Source organism: Ornithorhynchus anatinus, chromosome 11, assembly GCF_004115215.2.
Source record: "Ornithorhynchus anatinus isolate Pmale09 chromosome 11, mOrnAna1.pri.v4, whole genome shotgun sequence".
NCBI lineage: Eukaryota > Metazoa > Chordata > Mammalia > Monotremata > Ornithorhynchidae > Ornithorhynchus > Ornithorhynchus anatinus.
The window spans coordinates 36802451-36821343 of NC_041738.1; the positions used below are offsets into that span (position 1 = coordinate 36802451).

The following is an 18893-nucleotide window of genomic DNA, read 5'->3' on the forward strand; positions in this document are numbered from 1 at the left end:
TCAGTGTTCAGCACATAGTAAGCGCTTAACAAGTACCACAATTATTATTAGGAACAGCAGAACTTGATGCTCAGTCAGAGGAGTGTTCGGCACAGAGTAAGTATTCAATAAATACCATTTATTGATTGGCACTATTTTATTTTCCGCTGTCAGATTATCCAGAGACCTATTCATTCAATAGTATTTCATTCAATAGTATTTATTGAGCGCTTACTATGTGCAGAGCACTGTACTAAGCGCTTGGAATGTACAAATCAGCGCTTGGAATGTACAATCTCTCACAACCCAAGGTTCCAAATCGGTCTTGTTGGGTAGCAAACCAGCAAAAAGTAAAAAAATTAATGCCACACTAAAATGCTATTTAACTCTGTTTTATATAATTACCAGAACTTTATTGGTCAAGAAATAGCAGCTGGAAAAAACAAACCACTTTACAAAAGAAAAGATCTCATAGTCATTATTTAAATATCTTAACTTAAAAGTAAGAGTCCATTAGTTCCCAAAACATACAAACCGGCATCCCAAGCTGAAGGGGTTCGAGAACCACTTTTCAGTTCAACTGTATTGGTATCAGCTGGCCGAGAAGATTGTCTTTTGCCTGTGGCTTTGGCCTCTCTTCCCTTCACGTCGGTACCGTACGGATCCGAAAAGACCAGTCTCTGTGACCTGAGTTCGGCCCCGGCCTCCGAGCCCGGGGCTTTTCTTCAAGAAGTTCGGTCCACCAGCCGACTCAGCCGATCCCGACCGCGCGCCACGCCCTGGTCCGAGCCCGACTTCCTTCCCCTTCCTCCGAGCGAGGCCCGTTGCCAGCACGGGACCAGCGGGGAAGGTGTACGAGGAGGCGTGGAGAGGTGGGCGGCTCCCACGCCAGCGCTGCCGCCTCCGCCGGGAACACCGTCTCCATCCCGTGGAAGATGGCATGTGGGAGAAGCTGGGAATGGAGCGTCATCGGCGGGACGGCCCGCGGAAGCGGGGGATTCAGAACGTGCTCTCGAGCAGGCAGTGACACCCGCAGCCAGTGGGGCACACTTCTTGGGTGCGGAACCATTCCATCATGTGGCTGGTGTGTCCTCCGTGCCCACACGTCAGGCAGAAGTTGGAAGAGCCGCGCACTGCCACGTGGCAGATGGCACACTGAAACGTGAAGCCTTTGCAGATGGCACACTGGGTACCCCGGACCTCGCTCCGGCAGTGGCTACAGTACACGCCAAATTCTGGCAAGGGATTTAAAAAAGGGAGAAAAATATGTTATTCAGATTGGTAGGAGATCAACGAGTCCCGGGATCGGGACGGGCGGGGAACGTGTCGGCTGAATCTGTTGTGTTGTACTCTCCCAAGCGCTTGGCGTAGTGCTCTGCACACGGTAAGTCCTTAATAAATACCCCTGATTGATTGATTGATGGTGTGACAGGCTGAAAGCTCCTCATGTCTATCGACTCTATTGTATCATACTCTCCCAAGCGTTTCTGTACTCTACCACACTCTTCCGCATGCAGAAAGTACTCGATAAATACCAGCGACCGACTGATCGACTGCTTGATGAAAAGGGACCTGCCTACTCAGAGGCTTGGGGAACGCTAAACTGAAAACAGGGGACGAGGCAGAGCTGCACATCGACTAGTCCATCTGGTAGAGATTTTATCACCTCGCTCCTCAACTGGGAGCGGGCATTTAAGGGGATGTCGCTACTTCCAGTGAGAAGAGAATGAGAAGAAACAGGTACTTAGCCATCTTTCTGGGAGAAATCAAGCGAAAATGTAATCCTGTCCTGGTGCCCGAAAAAGTTCTCAAGTGCTGGGAATCCCAGTTCCTGAAAATGCCAAACTCTGGCTTTAAGAAACTCAACCGGGAAATGATGCATTTATTCCAGGGCTTTAAAACTGAGCAAAGGTATCAAGTAGCAAAGGAAGAGCAAAGATGGAAATTCACACTTGCCAATTCCCTTATGAGGATCTGGAGGACAGGAGACAAACTTTAAAACTTCAGCTCGTTTCTCTCGCAGCCCCCAGCGGTAAAGGATTTCTCCGTAGCATTTCTTAAAGTCATCAAACTGCTGAGTGTTAGCAGGGTCTAGGAGCCTGTAGAAAAATCCAGAAAAATCACCCATTACGACAGGGTCATTACGACCGCCTCATTGGGAAATGCATTTTTCAGTGGGTTCGCCACCAATATAGGAAAAGGAGAATAGCATGGACTCCTGGCTTTCCCAAATATTCAGAATTTTTCACACCCAACTGGTTTCCTTGATCTATTGAGAAATGTATCTGGAAAATCTTTACTATCCACCTGAAACATCCCCGAGGCTGTGAGTTTCTAACTCCTCACTTGAACTAGCAGCATGGCCTAGTGGATAGAGCACGGCCCTGGGAGTCAGGAAGACCTTGGTTCTAATGCCGCCTCCACCACTTCTCTGCCGTGTGACCTCGGGCAAGTCACCGAAGTTCTCTGCACCTCAGTTCCCTCAACTATAAAATGGGTATTAAGACCGTGAGCCCTATGTGTGACATGAACTGGATCCAACCTGATTAGCTGGAATTACCCCAGTGCTTATTACAGTGCCTGGCACATAGTAAGCACTTAAATACCATTAACCCCCCCCTAAAAACAACCTTCACCCCAATGCATCTGTCATCGAACGAGCATCCTTAAAGTGATGCTAAGTGGAATCTGGGGATTCCACAAGTGAACCTTGGGCCTAGCTCGAAGCCTCGGGCTTCCTTATACAGCAGAGGGCTCGGGGTCTTTGGTAATGGATATCGCGAAACTGAGCTGCTGCGAAGACTTCCAGCTGCATCTTCTACAGTCGCCTTCTGAAGAACGAGGACGCTGGAGGACAGGACAGATCTCCGACTGGAGGCACTTTTGCAGGAGAAAGAAGAAACCAGCCAGGTGGCTTAGCTACCTTTTATTTTTCTCGTGCTGGTCCCGCTCCCGCTCCCGAGGGTCACTGTAAGTCAGACTCCCGAAGCGGTATTCATCGGGTGACGACTCGCCCCAAGGTGAAGACGCATGCTCGGTTTCGCGCCCCACTGCAGAAACTCAGAGAAAATGGACAAGGGGCCTCAGAAATGCACACGGCCGTGACAGCTGAGGTGACTCGGCTGAGCCCCCCTCCCCGGGAAAGGCAACAGAGCCAAGAGAAGCTGGCAGGTTCTGGGGCAGGGTCCCAGAAGATGATAATTGTGGTATTTCTTTAAGTGCTCACTATATGCCAAGCCCTTCGCTAAACACCGGGGCGGGTACGAGACCATCAGGTCGGAAAAAATCCCTTTCCCACAGTCTAAAGAGGAATGAATCCCTATTTTACAGATGAGGAAGTCGAGGCACAGAGAAGCAAAGTGACTCGCCCAAGGTCACATGGTAGACAAGTGGTGGAGTTGACTCCCAGACCCATGCTCTCTCCAACAGGCCGTGCTGCTTCTCAGCTTGCAGAGCCTGGGGTATCCTGCCCACCAACATTGTATACCCCAGTGCTTAGAACAGTGCTCTGCACATAGTAAGAGCTTAACAAATACCAACATTATTATATAATGAAACCCCTTCACTGTCGAGAGCAGGGAGAAATCAGCCTTTCACATCATGGAGCCTATGAGGGAGGCTGCGTTGCCTAATGGAAAGAGCATGGGATTGGGAACCAGAAAAGGTGGGTTCTAGTCCCAGATCTGCTCCCTGGGCTGCCAGGTAACCACAGGCAAGACACTTAATCTCTATGGGCCTCAGTTTCCTCCTCTGTAAAATGGGGATAAGAGCGAGTGTGACTTCCACGCCCAAGCCGATAACCTTGTAACGTGGCACGGAGGATATAGTACACGCCTAATAAATGCCATGACTATTATCAAGCATTTAGTACAATGCTCAAGCGCTTACTGCAGGGCTTTGCGTACAGTAAGTGTTCAATACATACAATTAATAACCATTAGAAAGAAAAAAGGCTTAGAGCAGGGCAGGACTCAGGCCCTGAGGTACGGGCTGGGTCTGTGAGGCTCCCCCTTTGGACGAGGGGCAGGGAGAGTAGGGGCTTCCTCCTGCTCTCTGCCTCGGCAGCACGCACCTGGCCTGGATGCCCACGATCAATCGTCTGCTGCCACAGTGGCTGCCATCAGCCTGACCGGTACAGGCCGACCGGAATGGAAGAGATCCAAGGCAGGGCCAGAAAGGGGTTGCCCTTTCCCTCTGACGACCCGCTAGCTGCTCTGGTGGTCACCCCAGCTGGCCCACTGAGACTTCTGTCGCCAGTCTGGGGCTTGTGGGACTCAAGGGAAAGCCCAAAGATGGGCAGGCACTCTCCCTTCCCTATTTCTTTCTTCCCTTACTTCCTAACACATCAATATATTCTTTTTTTCCATGTGTATTGAATTGTCCCTCAGTTTAGACAAAGTTCTGAAGGTGGAGACCATACCTTCTAAACTCTTGCCTAGTACAGAGCTCCTAGTAAGGAGTTTCACTTCTACGGAAGAAGCCCGTCCCCTTCTCTGCACATCTTCACTTAACCACTTTGCAATTAAAAAATCAAACTCTCTGCAGCCCTGCCTGTCTATCCTTTACGTGCCCGGCTCCAGGCTTCTCTTCCCTGGAAGAGGTGGCGTTGGCAGGTTAGGTGGAGAGGAAATGGTAATTCTATTCTTGCCAGGGCTTAGAGAAGGAAAGATCTGGTGTCTGTGGGATGGAAGAAAGGGAGGGTGGAGAGGGTAGCCAAGAAGCTCTCTTCTTTCAAATATCAGGAGTTCTAAGACTCACTGACCGCTGATCCCTTGTTTTCAAGGGTTTGTGCTGTTCCTACTAAGCACGGTGATGGGGAAGGAAGTGTGAGGGGAAGCCTGTACGCTAACTTAAAGACAATCCTAAACAGATCGTGCGGCCTAGTTGCAGAAGGAGCTCTTCCATGCCTACCTATGTTCCAGCCACCCGTGTTAAGCCCGGGGTCCGACACGCTGGAGCAGGAGCCAGAAGAGGTAAAGCTAGGCTGTCGTTGGGGGGATGCCGGAAAAACAAAAAACAAAACAAAAAACGTTACTGGCACAACCAAGACACCACTCAAGTTCCAATTCAATTTAGTAAAAAATAAGCATGAAGAAAAACTACTAACGTACATAGCGGCTGTGAGACACAAGGTTGGAAGAACGGTGAGGAAAGGGACCAAACGGGTTTGGTGTTCCCTGCGGCCTGGACTGGGCTTCAAACACACTGCAAAGCATGGCTAACGTCTGAACATCCCGGAGCTGGCAGTAATGGGAAAGTCTGGAGGGTCAAAAAGGGAAAGGAAGGAAAACAACACGGAGACTGAGGAAGGTCTCAGCAGTCACGTGGATTACTGTCTTGGGGTGGGGGCTAAGTGAATTCTCACTCCAGTAAGCACTCATGGCCTTAAAAGTCCACCATTCGGGAACTGGGGCTGTGTGCCAATCACACGGTTTGGTGCATCTATTTCGGGTTTGGCTGTATCAGGATGGGAATAAAGCGCATCAAAGGCTACAGATGTCCTAGATTCAGCTCCTACAAGTCCCGGCTGTGATTCTGACATGGCCTTTAAATCTCGAGGGTTAGCAACTTTAAGAAATGGACTCGACGTTCCCTTCGTCGGAAGCCCGGGACACTTGGGTGAATTTAGAATGACCATGGTAACGACAGCTTTGGTGTTTTGGTGTTCCCTTTCGTTTTAACACAGGTGTTTCTCTGAACCTTAGGGGGGTCACTGTAAACCTATGTTTGGAGGACAAATAATTGGCTAGGAACTAAGGCCAGACCTGCCCTTTGCTTCTTTCAGAGCCAGGGTCCCCGAATGGTCAATAGGTCAGTCAATAAATATTTATAGAACCCTTACTGTGTGCAGAGCACTATATGAAGCGCTTGGGAGATGATATAATAGAGTCAGCAGGCCAGATCTCTGCCCAGGGGGAGCTTACAAAGACTCTGGTAATTGAGGTGGGCCTGAGGCAAGTCCTGTTGGGAGGCTGGAGAAATGAGTCTTGTCTGGGGTCTGTCCCTCCCAAGTAAGAAAAGGAAGCCTCCACCTAGAGGAACAGAGTCTGCGAGTCTGCCGATTCTTAAAAAAAGAACGTATTACTAGTCTTGCCAGGGCTCGAAGAGGGAAAGATTCTGGTTAACTACAGCTTGAGCAGAGGGACTGGGACCAGGGAGACCCTGGGGCAAACCTTTTCATTTTGATCTGAAGAGTTGGGCCGCAGTGTACAATGGGGACCATTTCCTCGCTAAATCGATGCCCTGAGCTGAAAATGCCCTGGTTTTAGGGCCCGATTAAGAACTCTATAGGAAAATCTGTGTTATGGGCACTGAGTCAGGAAAACAGCCTCTGTCCCCGCCACCCCCTGCCGAAAACAGCCTACGACTCTGGGAGGCGCCTCGAGAACAGTTTTACTCCAATACTCAAGTCCAGAAATCCCCACTCAACTGCACTTTATCTTGAGGAATCCAAACAGTCTCACCCGGTGCCATGCAGACCTGAACTGCTCTGTTTCTACTACTCTCCCTTTCCCCCAGTTTGAATTTGTTGAAACCTACAGGGACTCCAGCAGCTGCCGCCCGAATGGATGGCGGGCCCAGGGGGTCTCCAAATCTGGGTCAGACTTCGGGCCAAGGCAGAGATCAGTAGCTACTGTAGCCAGCGACCAAACCTAGTCAAGGAAAGAGACATTTTCAAATCCACTCAGGCAGGAATGGGGCCAAAGCAGTTGACGAGCCCAAAGATGACCCACCTATTCCGATGGGATAGAGGACCCTTACGGGGCAAGTTTAGGATAAAGGAACACCTTATGGCCTAGCGGAAAGAGCCCGGACCTGGGAGTCAGAGGAGTTGGGTCCCAATCCCAGCCTCACTGCCCATCTGCTCTGTGACCCTGGGCAAGTCACTTCACTTCTCTGTGCCTCAGTTTCCTCAGCTGTTCTCTCTCCTACTTAAACTGTGATCTCCATATGGCATAGGGACTGTATCTAACCTGATCACCTTGTACCTATCCCAGCACTTACAGTGCTTGGCACAGAGTATTATTTTTTTATAGTATTTGTTGAGCACTTACTATAATAATAATAATAATGTTGGTATTTGTTAAGCGCTTACTATGTGGTCGTGCACTGTTCTAAGCACTGGGGTAGATACACGGTAATCAGGTTGTTCCACATGAGGCTCACAGTCTTAATCCCCATTTTACAGATGAAGTAACTGAGGCCCCGAGAAGTGAAGTGACTTTCCCAAAGTCACCCAGCTGACAGGTGGGGGAGCTGGGATTAGAACCCATGACCTCTGACTCTTAAGCCCGGGCTCTTTCCACTGAGCCACGGACCAGGCACGGTCCTAAGCACTGGGGTAAATACAGGGTAACCATGTTCGTCACAGTCCCTGTCCCACATGGGGCTCACAGTCTTAATTCCCATTTTACAGAAGAGGGAGCTGAAGCACCAAGAACTTTAGTGACTTGCCCAAGGTCACAGCAGACAAGTGGCGGAGCTGGGATTAGAACTCGGGTCCTCTGACTCCCCGGCCCCTGTTCTTTCCACTAGGCCAAGTTGCTTCTCGGAGAATTACCATGGAGAATCGAGAGTTGGCTACACCGGATACAGTTCTACCTGAGACAGTGAGTTGTTACTTCTCATTCCCACCTCGGCTACTCTCCACTGAAGCTTCCCCACAAAAGACAGTTGCTGGGATGGAATGCTTGTTCGGTCTTTAGTGGGGACTTTGCCATCCCTTTTCGTTATGATGGGACCTGGATGAAGACTGGCCCGGGGGGAAATCGCTCTCCACATTTTTCCCTGAGAAATACTGACGCTTGGGCCTATTTCTGAAGCTCTTTGCTGATGAACAGTCATTTGTCATCTTCAAAACATGCCTCGAGGTGAAAGCCACAGGGGAGAGCATGAAGATCTCTCTACATGCATTTTTTTTTTTTAACAGACCTGTCAACCACTTTAAACCTCTTTCTTGTAGACTAAAAAAGTGACGCTGTTGCAGTCACCAGCAGCTGTGTGATTTTTAAATAGTCTGCTCCTGAAAATCACTGAAAGCTAAAAGCTTTGAGTCACTTCTTATACAGGAAGACATTTTTCCTTAGAACAAAGAAGCGTGGCATAGAGAAGCAGTGCGGTCTAGTGAAAAGAGCATGGACCTAGGGAAGTCAGATAGACTTGCTCTCTAATCCCGGCTCTGCCACCTGCCTACTGCATGACCTTGGGCAAGTCACCTAATTTCTCTGTGTCTCGGTTTCCTCATCTGTAAAATGGGGATTCGATACCCATGTGGGACATGGTCCCACTTGATTTCCTTGTATCTACCCCAGTGCATAGTACAGTGTACAGAGTAAGAATTTAAATTATGATTATTACTATTATTATAACAGATCCAGCAAATAAATGGGAAATTTGGTGCTCAGTCCTCCCAGAGGAAAACTCATCCCATAATTATAATAATTGTGGTATTTGTTAAGCGCTTATTGTGTGCCAGGCACTGTACTAAGCGCTGGGGTGGGTACAAGTTCAATAATTTTTCAAGCACTGAACACATCACTGCAGTTGCTGGGGAATTTCTAGACATATCAAATAGATGCCCTTGAGTATTTTTTCATTCTGATCAAGCCAGGGTCACTCAGCTCAGAACCATTTGAACTACAAAGAGACAAGATAAAAATGTAGCAATAGAAAGGCAGCTGAGAAATAGTTCCTCGCCTGTAACCTAACTCTAAGGAAAGTGGTCATGCGTTGTGAATCATGAAATTTTTCAGCAAGAGAATCCTAATTATTATGGCATTTATTAAATGTTTATTATGTGCCAAGCACTGTACTAAGTGCTGGAGTAGAAACAAGATAATCAGGTCAGACACAATCCCTGTCACGCATGGGGTTTACAGGAAGAACAAGAATTGAATCTCAGATGAGGAAACTGAGGCCCAGCGAGGTGAAGTGACTTGCCCAAGGTCACACAGCAGAGAGGTGGCAGAACCCAGTTCCTCTCGTTTCCAGGCCCATGCTTTTTTCACTAGGCCACGCTGCTTTTCAACAAAATACATTTAAGATGTACCCATTAGTTTTGGTTTGGTCTGGGGGAATGTCATCTGGTGAAGGCATATCCAGAGGTGGAGGGATAAGGGAAGTGGGGATGGGGTGACCAGGTGTTTACCCTGGGCAAATATCAGCATGGGTTTTACTACGGTTTAGCACTTGGAAAAATGGCGGGCCACTACAGCATCTGTTGGAGACCCCAGTCTGTAGATAGGGGTGGGCAGAAAATGGTTTCTAGGCCAAAGTCAGAACACCGATTCATTTAATCCGGCCCGTTGGGGATGGGGGGGTGAACCTGTCAGGCTCTGAGCCAGCCACACATGCAGGAAGTAACTCTTGGCCTGCTGCGACTACAAGAATGGCGACGAATTTGGGTCACTGAGAGTAACTGGAGCTGGCTGGCCGGAAGGAAATGCAGCTATTTCCCCCTTTCAAAGCCCACTCCCACCTCGCCTGGCGGCTGGCTGACCTGCAGATAATTTAAACCATGGGAAGGGGCCCACGAGCCAAAATCACTGCCCACCCTTGGTCTAGGTCCTTGCCAGCTGACACCGCTTAGAAATACACAGAACACTGAAATGGAGTTTGCATATTGAAGGCATTTGAACCCGGCATTATCCCTGAATGATCACTACAAAAGAACACCCTGGGCTTAGAAAAATCCCGATTTGCTGCTGGGTTACACCAATAGAGGAAAGCCCCCCAGTACCTGGACAAGATCCTTGCGCCCCACATGCAAAGCTGAGGCCGCATTCTTCTGGCACGTCTCCTGAATGTCATTCACGTTCAGTCTGAAGAGGAAGGAGGAAAAAGCAAGTTTCTTATTGCCTGTCCTTCCGACCGTTTCTAGGTAGGGCAATTAGGGAGAAGGTTGGATCGAGCACATTTTCCAAAGCTAATCACCTACCGTGGGGGAACTCTTTAGACAAATCGTTTTATTTCTGCTGCTCCTATGCCCCCCCTCTTCTGTACTGGGTGAAAGACTGCCTGTGATTTGAAGAAGTACTGGAACTAAGCACCACTGTGAAGAGTCACGAGGGGTCACAACTTACTAATTACTGACGATTTACTAATGGCCAACAACCTGCTGTCCCTCTTTGCCTGGAAAAAAGCTGCTTGCAGCTATTTCAGTGGCACTGGCTTTGCCAGCCCTTCGTTCTACCAATTTCAGAGGATCCTGTTCTTCTCTGAGTTCCAACTGTTAGGGCACCCAAAGGTCTTAGACGACCAACACCCATTAGAAGCCATCAACTCCTATGAGCACTTTTAAATAGACATACTTAGAGCATTTTTTTTTTTAACAGATGTTTCTGGGAACAAAGCAAAAATCTATTTTCCCATTTTCTCAACGGGGGGCCCGGGGTCGATTAAAAATGATAACGAACCTGAAAGTGGATACTAAATTGTGTTTGCAGCGTGAAGCATTCATTCATTCATTCAATAGTATTTATTGAGCGCTTACTATGTGCAGAGCACTGGACTAAGCGCTTGGGATGAACAAGTCGGCAACAGATAGAGACAGTCCCTACCGTTTGACGGGCTTACAGTCTAATCGGGGGATACGGACAGACAAGAACAATGGCACTAAACAGAGTCAAGGGGAAGAACATCTCGTAAAAACCGACGGCAACTAAATAGAATCAAGGCGATGTACAATTCATTAACAAAATAAATAGGGTAACGAAAATATATACAGTTGAGCGGACGAGTACGGTGCTGTGGGGATGGGAAGGGAGAGGTGGAGGAGCAGAGGGAAAAGGGGAAAATGAGGCTTTAGCTGCGGAGAGGTAAAGGGGGGATGGCAGAGGGAGTAGAGGGGGAAGAGGAGCTCAGTCTGGGAACGCCTCTTGGAGGAGGTGATTTTTAAGTAGGGTTTTGAAGAGGGAAAGAGAATCAGTTTGGCGGAGGTGAGGAGGGAGGGCGTTCCGGGACCGCGGGAGGACGTGACCCGGGGGTCGACGGCGGGATGGGCGAGACCGAGGGACGGTGAGGAGGTGGGCGGCAGAGGAGCGGAGCGTGCGGGGTGGGCGGTAGAAAGAGAGAAGGGAGGAGAGGTAGGAAGGGGCAAGGTGATGGAGAGCCTCGAAGCCTAGAGTGAGGAGTTTTTGTTTGGAGCGGAGGTCGATAGGCAACCACTGGAGTTGTTTAAGAAGGGGAGTGACATGCCCAGATCGTCTCTGCGGGAAGATGAGCCGGGCAGCGGAGTGAAGAATAGACCGGAGCGGGGCGAGAGAGGAGGAAGGGAGGTCAGAGAGAAGGCTGACAGAGTAGTCTAGCCGGGATATAACGAGAGCCCGTAACAGTAAGGTAGCCGTTTGGGTGGAGAGGAAAGGGCGGATCTTGGCGATATTGTAGAGGTGAAACCGGCAGGTCTTGGTAACGGATAGGATGCGTGGGGTGAACGAGAGGGACGAGTCAAGGATGACACCGAGATTGCGGGCCTGAGAGACGGGAAGGATGGTCGTGCCATCCACGGTGATAGAGAAGTCTGGGAGAGGACCGGGTTTGGGAGGGAGGATGAGGAGCTCAGTCTCGCTCATGTTGAGTTTTAGGTGGCGGGCCGACATCCAGGTGGGGATGTCCTGGAGGCAGGAGGAGATGCGAGCCTGAAGGGAGGGGGAGAGGACAGGGGCGGAGATGTAGATCTGCGTGTCATCTGCGTAGAGATGGTAGTCAAAGCCGTGAGAGCGGATGAGTTCACCGAGGGAGTGAGTGTAAATGGAGAACAGAAGAGGGCCGAGAACTGACCCTTGAGGAACTCCAACAGTTAAAGGATGGGAGGGGGAGGAGGCGCCAGCGAAGGAGACCGAGAATGACCGGCCAGAGAGGTAAGAGGAGAACCGGGAGAGGACGGAGTCCGTGAAGCCAAGGTGAGATAAGGTATGGAGGAGGAGGGGATGGTCGACGGTGTCAAAGGCAGCAGAGAGGTCAAGGAGGATCAGAATGGAGTAGGAGCCATTGGATTTGGCAAGAAGGAGGTCACGGGTGACCTTAGAGAGAGCAGTCTCGGTAGAGTGGAGGGGACGGAAGCCAGATCGGAGGGGGTCTAGGAGAGAATGGGAGTTAAGGAATTCTAAGCATCGATTGTAGACGACTCGTTCTAGGATTTTGGAAAGGAAGGGTAGTAGGGAGATAGGGCGATAACTGGAGGGGGAAGTGGGGTCAAGAGCGGGTTTTTTTAGGATGGGGGAGACGTGGGCATGTTTGAAGGCAGAGGGGAAGGAGCCCTTGGAGATTGAGTGGTTAAAAATAGAAGTTAAGGAAGGTAGGAGGGCAGGGGCGACGGTTTTAATAAGGTGAGAGGGAATGGGGTCCGAGGCGCAGGTGGAGGGGGTGGCACTTGCGAGGAGGGAGGAGATCTCCTCTGAGGATACTGCAGGGAAGGATGGGAAAGTAGGGGAGGGGGTCGGTGGGGGGGAGGGGAGAGGCGGAGGGGTGACTTTGGGGAGCTCAGACCTGATCGTGTTGATTTTCGTGAGGAAATAGGTGGCAAGATCATTGGGGGTGAGAGATGGGGGAGGGGGAGGAACAGGGGGCCTAAGGAGAGAGTTAAAGGTCCGGAACAATCGGCGGGGGTGACGGGCATGGGTGTCGATGAGGGAGGAGAAGAAGCTTTGCCTGGCGGAGGAGAGGGCAGAGTTAAGGCAGGAAAGGATAAATTTGAAGTGTGTGAGGTCGGCTCGGTGCTTGGACTTTCGCCAGCAGCGCTCAGCAGCTCGAGCATAGGAGCGTAGGAGGCGGACGGAGGAGGTGATCCAGGGCTGTGGGTTAGTGGAGGAGTGGAGTGAAGCGGGGATAGTGAGTGAAGGCCTGGGGAAACTCAAGGCGATGGGTTCCATCCTGCAGAGCCCCAGACAGTGATTATTCACAGGGGTCTCTTTGGGTGCCAAGGGCGCTCAGGGAGCAGGCAGGGGCTCTTACGAAGTTGGACTCACATGTACAGCTCTCCCAGGGATTTGTGCACAGGAAGCAGGCAGGCGATGTCCTGGATGATGACCTTTCCGGCCGCTTTAATAGGTCGGTTGCTGGAGTCTGATCCCTCCCGCTTGCTTTTCCACCTCCGGGATTTCTGAGGAAGAGGCCACAGCATATCATTTAGAGGGGATATGAAGGACTGAATTTTGAGGCTACAGAGCACAATAGATCAGAGAGTTAATGCCAAGCACCGCACACATGATTTATAGCAGCTTCACATTACAGTATGGTCACAAGAACGAGAGTTTTCATCTGAAGGGAGGACAGAACAATGAGCCCTTGGTCAAATGCCCCAGCGCTTCACACATGAGTGCTTGACCAACGTCATACATAATGATTACAATGTGAACTCCTGAAAAGGATCATGCGGATTCTCTGGGAGAGCCAGAGCAAACCAGAAACTAAGCCAATTAAAATGGGTAGCAAAAAGGGAGTCCAAAAATGCTCTTTCAGGCTATAATTGTGACTAAATTAAAATCTTCTCTTCTAAACTAACCTATGCAATTTTGTCCTCTTTCAGTCACTTCCAATATAGTGTTTTGAGTAGAACAGGGAAAAGTGGAAACTGTGCTGTCTTGTAGAAAGAGCTCATAAATTGGAAGTCGGGAAACCCAGATTTTAGTCCCAGCTCTGCCACTGATTTGCCACGTGACTATGGGCAGATCACTTTGGCCTGTGCTTCAGTTTCCTCATTTGTAAAATGGGGATAAACTATCTGCTCTCTTCTCAGTCTGTGAGCCCCATGTGAGGGCGGAACTGTGCTCGATCTGATTATCTGGTATCTAGCCCAGGGTTTAGCCATGGTGCTTGGCACAGAGTAAGTACTTAACACCATCAATATTACCGTTAGTAGTAATAGTAAATGATTTATTGAGCGCCTAACTGGACACTGCACTGTGCTAAGTTCTTGGGAAGTTCAAAGAAGTGTGAAACCCCGCTCTCCGCACGCCATGAGCTTGCTCTCAGTATTAATCTGTCTCCCCTTCTGGCCTGTAAGCTTGCTGTGGGCAGGGAATGTGTCTGTTTATTGTTATAATGTACGCTCTCCCAAGTGTTTAGTACAATGTTTTGCACACAATAAGCACTCAATAAATGTGACTGAATGAACGAATATCATCATCATCTTCATTAAAGTGGCTTTTATTGTTCTTCCTTTTACCAGTGGTTAAGCTTTCTGAGTCTGCCCAACAATTGGGCATTGCAAAAAGATCTCAAGGACCAAATGCCAAGCAGTCCTGGTTAGCCCCATAAAGTTGATGCACTGGCCGCCTGAAACAAGGTAATCTCCTAGACAGGGATGCCTGGGGAGTCCCTGGATCATTCTGTTGTAGTCGTGACCGCTGGCTGCAATGGAAACCAGCCTCCTGATTTAGAGCTGTAGAGTTTTGGATCAGCCTGCAGACCTCCCTGTAAGAAGAAGCTATCTGTGTTCTGAATAAGTCGATTCAGAATTCAGATAGGTAGGCAGGAAAACAGCAGCCTCTCCAAATCACCATCCTTCCTTCCTCCAACTAGCCAACTCGGATTCACGTCTGCATACTAAAAACAAGCTGCGCTAACTGCAATGAGAGCAATCAGTCTGAGGGTCCTTCTGGGTGGCTTGGCTACCTTCAGCTACAAGACCAATATTTTACCATCGTCTCCCACAAAGATTCAACAAGACGGTCATCGTTCTCGGGGCAGGGGACAGGAAGGATCTGAGGTGGAACAAGACTGTGAAGCTCTTCAAAACGAAACAGAAATGTTTCAACCTCACATAAAGTCCTTTCTAGCGGAGTGACTAAACATTCCCCTCGCGATTGTTTGCTATTATCCACATTCAGGCCCTTCAAGGGAATGATGTTTCTCCTGCAGAGGTCTAAATCAATCGCTTCTCTGCCTGTCTTGAACAGCGCCGGAAGGGGTGGGGACTGTAAATTCGTTGTGGGCAGGGAATGTCACCGTTTATTGTTGTATTGTACTTTCCCAAGTGCTTAGTACAGTGCTCTGCACGCAGTAAGCGCTCAATAAATACGGCAATGAATGAACTGGGGTGGCTCATCTTTCGATGGGAAACCCCATCCACCACTCTACTGGTCATCAGCAGTTCCCGTCTACTCTGCCATCTGGAGGAATACCAGGCTGCTCTGGTCGGTCCACCAGTCTCTGGCTGAGCCTCAAAATGTCGGTGCCTGTCCGTGCTCAGGGTCTGGGTCACTTCTGCCCCTGCCCAAGCCGCTCCTTCCCAGGTCTTCCTGCTCTCCCTTCTAACCTAGCCCCCCCACATCCTCACCTGTCAGCCCCTGCCTTTGCGTGGCGGGGGGCACTGTGGGGGGCACAGGATCCCAGGGTGGCCCGAGTCCCTGGTGCCTAGCCCAACCCTTCTCCACACTCAAAAGTAGTGGAATGCTTGCAGCAGCTTCCCTGGGCGGGAATCAGTACTGAAGAAGCAATAAAGGCCCTGAACTCTGTTTATGGCAGGTGACTGAAGGAGCCACTTAATTGAAATAACTCAATTAGTATTTCCTGTAATTGGGTGGGGGAAGGGGGAAACAAATGCATATCACCAACTTGAGGTCTTAATCTTCTTGGTCTTATAAAGCATTTCAGTTCACCTTTAACCCCAAAGGCAACCACGTCGCACAAATCAAAGGAAGGTCTGGGCTTCTTGGACCGCCCTTCGGTTTCCTTGGCTATTTCCCAAGGCAGGTCTCCGTGCGTCCTCACAAAATACGGAACACTTCAGCTGTCAAGTGTACTGACTGATGCGAACACGCATTAGGGGAGAGCCTGTTTTGAGTTTTGCCAGTTTTAAGTGAATTAAAAGGTGGCAGACTGTGAGAATGGCTTTGGAGCCAGGCGATGTTGACAGATACAACACATACACACCTGGGGATGCTAAATAAATGCCGCCTGATGATAAGCCCTCATATACTGCTGCCTTTTAGTACTGAGCCAACAGCAAAGTCGAGATGTCTGTCCACCGGTTTGGGCTAAGTGCTCTGAAGAGCCAACAAGCCATTTCAGTGCAATTCTAAAGCTCAGTTCCCTCTGACTCTGGTTAATTGGACTCAGGTTTCCGGGGATTTGGAATATTTGGTGATTATTCCCAGGGGACCCATCCAGTAGCCATTCCTGAGGAAGAGACCTGACTGCTGCCACACTACAGATGCTATTCTTTTCTAATCCCAAAGAAGCTCCCTGTGATACACCCACCCCTCTTTCCAAACAGAACGTTGATCCAGCTTCAAAGCCTTCTGGGATGGCTGGGTGACTTTGAAAAAGGATGCACAAATCAACCTCCTTGGCAAGTTCCCCGACTTAATTTTAACTGGAAGAAAAGGAAACCCTGGAATAGAAAATACCTCCTTGATCGTTGCAGCTTAGTTACAGATGTAAAAGGATGATGCTCCACGAGGAATTGGCTTCTGCTGATTTACAAGAGCAAATACGGGTGCCAATATTAAAATGAACTGCACGGCAGAGTCCTGAATCCTACGGCTGTGTAATCGAATTAACTTCTCTCATTGATGTGGTTTTTTTCCTCCTTTCTGTGAGATCACTATAATGCTATCTGCCCAAAAGAACACTCCTAAGGTTGGACTGACATTGTAAAAGTCACCTCACTTCAGTAGACACTGGAGCCTCATCACTACTCCCTGTTGTATAGGAAGGGGTGGCTGAAGCCCTTGCCTGCTTTTTAAAAAAAGAGGGAGCAGCCTGGCCTACCGGAAATAGCACGGGCTTGAGAGTCAGAGGACCTGGTTTCTAATCCGGGCTCCGCACTTGCCTGCTATATGACCCTGGGCAAGTCATTTCACTTCTCTGTGCTTCAGTTTCCTCAAATTTAAAATGGAGATTTAAGCTTATTCTCCCTCCTACTTAGACTGTGAGCCCCATGTGGGCCAGGGACTGTGTCTGACCTGATTGATTTGTATCTGCCCCACTGCTTAGAAGAGTGCTTCACACATAGTAAGTGCTTAAAAATATCATTTTAAAAAAAGGAGTCTTCCAAATCCCGATCTGGACCACTTTTTTGCTGCAGATTTGATTTAGATGCCCAGGCCCTGATAATCTCTACTTTATGCTGGGCTCTACAGTCATAAAGGAACTGGGACTCCCAGATGAAGGTAGAAGAATTCACACACCAAATGTCCGACTGGGGTTCCTGGCATATTGCCACCTGGAAGTTCTCTTCACCCCTCAGGTGGGAGCTTGAATGCCCATGATTCTCCATTCCATTGGCCCAGCATCCTGGGCATTGTTGCTTTCTACACTGCCTTGATGTATAGGTAATGCCCTAGTCCTTCCTTGAGTTTTCTCTGGGACTTCTCAGTGAATACAGCAGTAGTCACAACCATTAGGGAAACAAACCTAGGCGGCTTCCTGGATATTCTGCGAGCGACTAACATTAAATGGGGAGGAGATGGTTACCAAAACTCGACTTTGAAAAAGTCCCGCGTTGCTGATATCCTGTGTTGCTCTGGTCCCAATCTAACAGACTCTAAATATGGAATGATCTGTAATAAAGGTTCAACGTTTCTTATTTCACCACAACTAATTAATAGGAAGTGTACTTTCCCAACGAACTCAACTGAGAAGAGGGCCACAGGAAGAAGTGAAACAGACGCAGGCAGAGAGACAGAGAAGCAGAGACCAAGAGACCGATACAGAAGCCAAGAGAAAGATAAAGGTCAAGAGGAAGGCTGACAGAGGCCAAGAAGCAGACGGTGAGACCCAAAAGACTAAGACCAAGAGAGACAGAGAAAGAAAGAGAAAGAGAGAGAGACTGGGAAAGAGCCATGCCCATAGATATTATTCACAGAAATGAAAACTGAGACCCATCAGCTCCTTTGAGCACCGGGAGAAAAAGTAAGCATGTATTTATAAGCAAGGCCGGGAGCAGGAGAGTGGAAGAGTGAGAGAAAGAGAGAGAAAAGAGAGAGAGGGGGCAAACAACACTGAATAATGACCAACAGCCATCTTGCAATTGCACCACCAGACTCAAGGGTGTCACTTTCTGCAATCTGAGGCGTCAATAATACCAGTAAATAGGTTAAATGTAGAAAGAGACAGCCCAAGAATAAACCACCGACTGCTTCGTAGCAACCCCTATTAACACTGCATAATTAGCAGAGTGGGCCACAAACCAGACTGCGCTTCTGCTGAAATGAGAGAGGAAGAGGGGGATTCAACAGTCAGGTCTGTTTGGCCAAGATCTTTCTCAGACAGCGGCCCCAACGGTGCTTCCCACTGAAAAGAGATGTTGGGGTGTCGGGGGGTGGGGAGGGGATTCATTAACCTGGGCTCCAGGTTCTCACCTGTTTTTATATATGTTTTTAATGGGAGAGGTTGCAATTTTCAATAAATGACTTTATCCAAAAAAACCCCCAACAAAACAAAACAAAAAAACGACTTTCTTTCCACGGTTTAGGGTCACTTAAGAGCCGGTGTCGGTTTCACGATGGTGGGAATAGAGAAGCGGGGAGAGGGGAGGAGAAGGGCGGGGCAGGAGAGTGTGGATGGCCAGGAGTGGAAAAATGAAAGAGAATGCCTGCAAAAGGATGTTTCCTTACCAATGCAGAGGGGGTGGTGAATGAAAAATCATTTTTTCCTCCAACTTCCTGAAGGGTAGACATCCAAACACCCCTGCCTACCCCAAAGTGGCAAATAGATCATCCCTTTCTGGGCTGAAGCAAGAAGGCAGGTGCAGGGAAACCTCCCCTCACCCTCCCACCCCGCCCCCACACTCCCCTCCAAAGCAAAGGAAAGCTTGTCTGCGGCCCCTGGTAGGAGACACACGACTCAGAGAGAAAATACCAGGGCTGAACCTCTTCCCAAGAAAGCTACAATCGAGTTTTATCTTTCGCTACCCACTTCCATCAGCACTCTCCATCCGAAGTCCCAGCGAAGCCCCCGGCTCCCAAGAG

The 18893-nt window shown here is 49.2% G+C and overlaps 1 protein-coding gene across 4 annotated transcripts in view; it reads right to left on the minus strand.

Annotated features, from left to right (window-relative positions):
• Nucleotides 1-355: 355 nt before the first annotated feature.
• WDR59 (WD repeat domain 59) overlaps nt 356-18893 on the minus strand; it is a 72801-nt gene continuing 54263 nt past the window's right edge. For 2 of the 4 annotated variants that reach the window (XM_029075844.1, XM_029075842.1), the window contains 8 exons: nt 12945-13078; nt 9719-9800; nt 6520-6632; nt 5091-5238; nt 4891-4963; nt 2903-3029; nt 1936-2078; nt 356-1214 (listed from right to left, as the gene is read on the minus strand). In XM_029075844.1, the coding sequence (XP_028931677.1) occupies nt 979-1214; nt 1936-2078; nt 2903-3029; nt 4891-4963; nt 5091-5238; nt 6520-6632; nt 9719-9800; nt 12945-13078 (1056 nt within the window). In that variant the 3' untranslated portion in view covers nt 356-978. Of the gene's footprint in view, nt 1215-1935; nt 2079-2902; nt 3039-4890; nt 4964-5090; nt 5239-6519; nt 6633-9718; nt 9801-12944; nt 13079-18893 lie in introns of all 4 variants that reach the window. The other 2 variants (XM_029075843.1, XM_029075841.1) reach the window with 1 other exon arrangement.